Source organism: Dipodomys ordii, unplaced genomic scaffold, assembly GCF_000151885.1.
Source record: "Dipodomys ordii isolate 6190 unplaced genomic scaffold, Dord_2.0 Scaffold156, whole genome shotgun sequence".
Taxonomy (NCBI): Eukaryota; Metazoa; Chordata; class Mammalia; order Rodentia; family Heteromyidae; genus Dipodomys; species Dipodomys ordii.
In genome coordinates, this window is record NW_012267372.1 from 477,710 (window position 1) to 484,121 (window position 6,412).

The following is a 6,412-nucleotide window of genomic DNA, read 5'->3' on the forward strand; positions in this document are numbered from 1 at the left end:
TTAGGTGTTTTAAGAATTGGACTAAGCCAGGAGCCAGTGGCTCATGCCCGTAATCTTAGCTACTTGGGAGGCTGAGATCTAAGGACTGAGGCTCAAAGCTAGCCTGAGCAGGATAATTTATGAGACTCTTATCTCCAGTTAACCACCAAAAAGCCAGCAGTGGAGCTGTGGCTTAAGTGGTAGAGTGCCAGCTTTGAGAAAAAAAGCCAAGCAAGAACATAAGACTGGGGCTGGGGAGGTGGCTCAGTGGTAGAGTGCTTGCCTTGCATGAATGAGGCCCTGGGTTCGATTCCTCAGCACCACATAGGCAGAAAAAGCCAGAAGTGGTGCTGTGGCTCTAGTAGTAGAGCACTAGCCTTGAGCTGAAGAGCTGAGGGACAGCGCCCAGGCCCAGAGTTCAGGCCCCACAACTGACCAATAAAAAAAAAAAAAGAACATAAGACGGTGAGTCAAAGCCCCAACATTACCATAAAATAATAATTAATGAAGCTGGGGGCCAGTGGTTCACACATGTCATCCTCGCTATTCAAGAGGCTGAGATGTGAGGATTGTAGTTTAAAGCCAGCCAGGGCAGAAAAGTCTGTGAGACTCTTTTTTTTTTTTTTTTTTTTGGTCGGTTGTGGGGCTTGAACTCTGGGCCTGGGCACTGTCCCTCAGCTCTTCAGCTCAAGACAAGCGCTCTACCACTTGAGCTACAGCGCCACTTCCGGTTTTCTGGTGCTTTATTGGAGATAGGAGTCTCATGGTCTCTCCTGCCCAGGCTGACTTTGAACCGCGATCCTCAGATCTCAGCCTCCTAAGTAGCTAGGATTACAGGCGTGAGCCACCAGAACCCGGCTGTGAAACTCTTATCTCCAATGAACTACCAGAAAACTAAGTGGAGCTGTGGCTCAAGTGGTAGAGCACTAGCCTTGAGTGAAAAAGTTCAGGGACAGTGCTCAGGTCTTGGAGTTCAAGCTCCATGAATGACCCCCCCCCAAATGGGAAAAATATCCTATGCAATTTAATTTCTCCTTTTTTCGACATTAGATTTGAACTCAAGACATTGCAGTTGCTTGGCAGGTGCGCTATCACTTTAACCATGCCCATTCTGACCACATGCCTAGTAACTTTAGCGTTTTCTCTCCCAGGATAGGGTCTTGTGTTTCTTAAGGATGTCCTAGAAGGATACACTACCCACATAGCTGAGATAAATGAAATGCACTACCACACATCCCGTTTATGATTTGAGACGAGGTCGCATTAAGTTTTTGCCAAGGCTGGCCTGGAACCTCTATCCTCCAGATCTCCAGCTCCTGAGGAGGCTGAGATTACAGACATTTGCCATTGGGCAATTTCAAACAGGTTTTTAAAGCTACTGAACTGTCTTCAGTGAAATCCTTGCAAGTCATTCAGAAGGATGGTGAGTGTGTGTGTGGGGGGGGTAAGCCACTGCTGCCTCCTCCAGGGACTGGGACTCAAACCTGGAACCCTTCAATAGCTGGGCACCAGGTAACACTCACCAGTGCTAACACACGCAGGGTGCAGCTGCAGTCATCAGAGATCTTGGTGACTTGGTTCACTTGGGTTGATTCTATCTGGTGTTGGTAGGGAGGTTCAGGGATTACAGAAGGAGAGGAGCCTGGTACAAGAGACCCTGCACAGGCCCTTTAGACCTTATGCTCATATCCAGGCTATCAGCAATCCCATTTTCTCTGTTCTGTAAAGAACTCCCCAATCTGGCCCTTTCTGCTGCACCCCATGCTATATGCACCACCTGGTCCAGTGATATCAGCCTCCCCTCCCCCTTTGCCCAACCTTGGACCTTCTTGCCACTTTAGTCTGTTCCCAGCATGACCACCAGAGGGCGCCAGTTTCCATTTGGGGTGGCCGCCATTTCTAATGCCAAGTCTCAGAAAAAGCCAAGGCCCACCAGCCTCACCTCCCATTTTCCTGCCTTCCTCCCCACTTCCCACTCATTCCTTCATTCTCTCTCCAGCATACCAGGCCTCTCCTGCCTCCGGGCCTTGGCACTAGCTATTCACAGCCTGGACACTCCTCCTTTCCCCCATCTCTACTTGACGCCTTCTCAGCCATTGCTTAAATGTCACCTCCATCTCGTTCCCCACGCTGCTCTGTGGGCACCTATTCTATTCTAGTTGCTCATAGGTTTATTTTATTTACTTACTTAGGTCTTTTAAGACAAGAATACGCCACATAGCCCAGGCTGGTCTCAAACTTGAGATCCTCCAGACACACCCTCTTGAATGCTTTATTTACTTTTGCAGTGCTGGTTAGCGCCAAACAAACAATACTTTGGGCCTGTCATGTGTTTGTAAGACTGGCTAGTTTATTACACTGGTGGATTACTACTGTACTGCACTGCACAGGCCTGGCCCCACATCTCAGGAGCTCAGGATTGGCAGTGAATGAGTAAACAGGGGTCCAGCTGTTCCAAGGCTGCCTGTCTGTGAGAAGCTGGCTGCCTACCAGGTATATGACCTTGGGGGGCTGCCAATTTTCCCAGCTGGGGGAACAATGGCTCTGTTATGCCTTATCCCAAGGCCACTGGAGGTCATGTAAGACCTGAGGAAAAGTACCCCATGGTCACTCCCCTGGGGCCCATCCCACCCCCTCCTCAACAAACCAGGCCTAGTATTCACACTTGTTATCCTAGCTAGTTGGGAGGCTTAAGTAGGAGGATCAAAGTCAAAGGCTAGCCCTGGGCAAAAATAAATGATCTCTATCCAAAAAGAAATAAGGCCCTGGGTTTGATCCTCAACCCTGAAGGGGGGAAAAAACTCACAAATTCAATTATCATCCTAATCATAATTCAAAGGAAAAATGAAAGGATGGTCATTTGGAATAAACTGTTGTTTTTTTTTGGTCCGTCATGGGGCCTGAACTGTGGGCTCCCTCAGCTCTTCATCTCAAGGCTAGTGTTGTACCACTTGGGCCATAGCGCCACTTCTGGCTTTTTCTGCTTATGTGGTAGTGAGGAATCAAACCCAGGACCTCATGCATGCAAGGCAAGCACTCTGCCACTGAGCCACCTTCCCAGCCCATGGAATAAACATTTTCATATGTAAACTTGTGGGGCTACCTGCCAAAGATCACAGTCAAGCCTGTGACTTCTGTAAGCTTGGGTGGTGGAAATGCCTTGTATTGGTGTCTAATTACCCAGAGCCGCTTGTTTACAAGGCGATTTGATGATATGGTAGAGAGTCACTGCCAAGATTCTAACAGTACAGAATACAGACATCCCTCATTTCACACAAAGCTGGTACTTCCTGGAAAATGCCCAGCCCCTAATCCCTTTCAAAAGGACTTGGTATATTTACAAGGGAGAATTTGATTCTGTGCTCCAATTGTTGCTGCTTGCATGTTCACCTGCAGGGAGGCTGGAGTCTAGCTGGTTTGTTGCAGTACAGTGCAGCTTTTAAAATGTTCATTACTTCTGGCTGCTTCATATTAGTAATTAACACTTACTAGTTGGTGACTTACACCTGTCATCCTAGCTACTCAGGAAGCTGAGAGCTGAGGATTTAGATTTGAAGCCACCCAGTCAGGAGAGTCTGTGAAACTTTTATTTGGTTGGTCATGGGGCTTGACCTCTGTCCCTAAGCTCTTCAGCTCAAGGGCAGAGCTCTATCACTTAAGCCATAGCACTACCTCCGGGTTTTGGTGGTTAATCAGGAGAAAAGAGTCTGATGGACTTTCCTGCCCTGATTTGCTTTGAACTCTGATCCTCAGATCTCAGCTTCCTGAGTATTCCTGAGATTATAGGCATGAGCTACCGGCACCTGGCATGCATGAAATTTCTCTTGCATGAACCACCAAAAAGCCAGAAGTGGCTCAAGTGGTAGAGTGCTAGCCTTGAGTGAAAAATCCAAGAGCCCTGAACTAGTTCAGCCACCACTGCGATACCAGCACACATACATACAAAAACCAAAGACTTGATAAAGGCAAGTTTCAATAGTCCATATTCTAATATAAACTCAGTTCATCTTAATTGTTAGTAGGAGTTTCCTATCATAGCCAAATTTAGCTGACTATAATTGTTTGGCTATATAAAACCAATGAGACAGCATGGTAAGGCCCTGAATGATTTTTGCCATTCATGAATAGTAGAGAGAAAGGTCCCCCAAAACACTGTGGTAGCACTGAGAAATTACTAACCCCTTGGGAGCTCAGGTCAGCTAATAATGATTCTCATTCTGCCTCTGAGCTACATCCTCAGCTCAGTGCTTTTCAAGAAATACACCTCAGGGTTGAGAATGGTGGGGGATACTTGTAATCCAGCACTAAATAGCCTGCTGCAAGAGGATCCTTTTTGTTTCTTAGTTCTTCCATACTGAGGTTTGAACTGCCACCCGAGTCATGCCTCCAACCTTTTGCCTTATTTTTCAGGTTGCGTTTTGCAGTTTTGCTTTAGGCTGTTCTCAGACCAGGATCTCTGTGGAGCTAGGATCATAGACATGTCAACCAGGCCTGTTTTCTTTGTGTAGGAGGTCTCACTAATGTTTTGGGTGGGTTAGCCTCTGATACCTTCCCAATCTCTGTTGCTGCCTTTTTTTTTTTTTTGTCCGGTTGTGGGGCTTGAAATCGGGGCCTGGGCACTTCCCTAAGCTGTTTTGCTCAAGGTTAGCGCTCTACCACTTCAAGCCACAGCTCTACTTCTAGTTTCCAGGTGGTCATTTGGAGACCAGTCTCACAAACTTCTCTGCCCGGGCTGGCTGTGAAATGTGATCCTCAGATCTCAGCCTCTTGAGTAGCTAGGATGACAGGTGTGAGCCATCTGGGCCTGGCTGCTTCTTGAGTAGCTGGGATTACAGATATGAGTCAATGAATCCAGCTGAAGGGCCATTTGAACCAGGTGTTCAAGGCCAGCCTGCTAGGATGAGGAAAGACAGTAAAGCCCCTACTCGTTCATTCATTCATGCATTTATTTATTTATGCTGGCACCATGCCTTGAACTCAAGGCTTTTGCTTTTTTTTTTTTTTTTTTTTTCACTCATGGCTAGTGCTCTACCAACTGAGCCTCTAGCCTGGCTTTTTTTTTTTTTTGTCGTGGGGCCTGAACTCTGGGCCTGGGCGCTGTCCCTCAGCTCTTCAGCTCAAGGCTAGCACTATACCACTTGAACTACAGCACCACTTCCAGCTTTTTCTGCTTATGCAGTGCTGAGGAATCGAACCCAGGGCCTCATGCATGCAAGGCAAGCACGCTACCACTGAGCCACCTTCCCAGGCCCTAGCCTGGCTTTTTGCTAGTTAATTGGAGATACAGTCTTGAGGTTTTGTCTGCCTAGGCTGGTTCCAAACTATGATTCTCAGATCTCCATCTCCTAAATAGCTGGAATATAAGCCTAAATCACCCAGCTACATTTTTAATTTTAAAGTGGAATTATTTTAAGCCTTATTAGTAACATACAGACTGTATTAACACTTGCACATAATTTAGAAATAAATACAGACGTGATATGTTGGGAGCTCACTCTTAGATGCTTGATCAAGACACATGGGGGTTCCCCAAAGTCCCCCTCCCCTGTGTACCATTTATGGAGGTGGCTATAGAGAGGAAGTACGGGCTCTGGAGCCTGCAGTCCTGCCTTCATCCCCCCACCTGCCAGCTGGATAGGAACGTGAGGAGCTGGGGCGAGGGAATTGGCCACTGTGGCCTCAGTCCCTGAAAAGGGGGGGGGGGAAGGGTCAGAGTAGCAGCGATCACTTGAGTGAGGGGTCCATCAGGCCACGGCGCCCTCTAGTGGGCGGGTCTCACAAGCAGGAGCGCCGAGAACCCGGGGGGGGGGGGGGAACTGAGGCAAAGGGCTACCGCCGCAGGACCCCCTAACCCGGGATCGGAAGTCGGAGGACTGCACCGGGACCCAAGAGCGGCCGGTTCTGCCCGCCCAGGGCCCTCAGCGCTTGATGCATCCCATTTTTCCCCGTCGGCACGGACCCCCCCTCCAGGGGCGGCTTCAGCCACCGGCCAGACTCAGGAGCGCGGGATTGGGGTACTCGGGGTTCTCGATGACGCCGGGCCCGAACTTGAGCTCCAGGAAGCGACGGTAGTTGTTGGGGGCCTGCGCCACGAAGCCGGCGAAGGGCAGCGGCACGAGCGGCTGCAGGAAGTGCTCGGGGAACTCGACGTCCTGCCGGTGGTCCAGCCAGGTGTCCTTGGTCATGACGCCGTGGCGCGGGTAGAAGGGCCACAGGTCCACGTGCAGGTGGTTGCTCTCGCTGTACTGCACGCGGAAGAAGTCGCCCTCCACCGCCTTCTCCCACACGAAGCCGCGCTCGTCCACCACCGAGCCCGCCTCGGCGCCGCGCAGCTGCTCGCAGTTGCCCACGTCCTCCAGGTAGATGCCCAGGTCCACGTCGTAGTCCCAGGGGATGATGTCGCCGTGGCGCGCGGCGCCCAGCAGCGAGCCGC

At 49.8% G+C, this 6,412-nt stretch overlaps 1 protein-coding gene across 1 annotated transcript in view; it reads right to left on the reverse strand.

The window, feature by feature from the left end:
• Positions 1–5,350: 5,350 nt before the first annotated feature.
• Fkrp (fukutin related protein) overlaps positions 5,351–6,412 on the reverse strand; it is a 6,232-nt gene continuing 5,170 nt past the window's right edge. Inside the window, exon 4 of the mRNA XM_013032577.1 lies at positions 5,351–6,409. Within this exon, the coding sequence (XP_012888031.1) occupies positions 5,958–6,409 (452 nt within the window). The 3' untranslated portion in view covers positions 5,351–5,957. The remainder of the gene's footprint in view (positions 6,410–6,412) is intronic.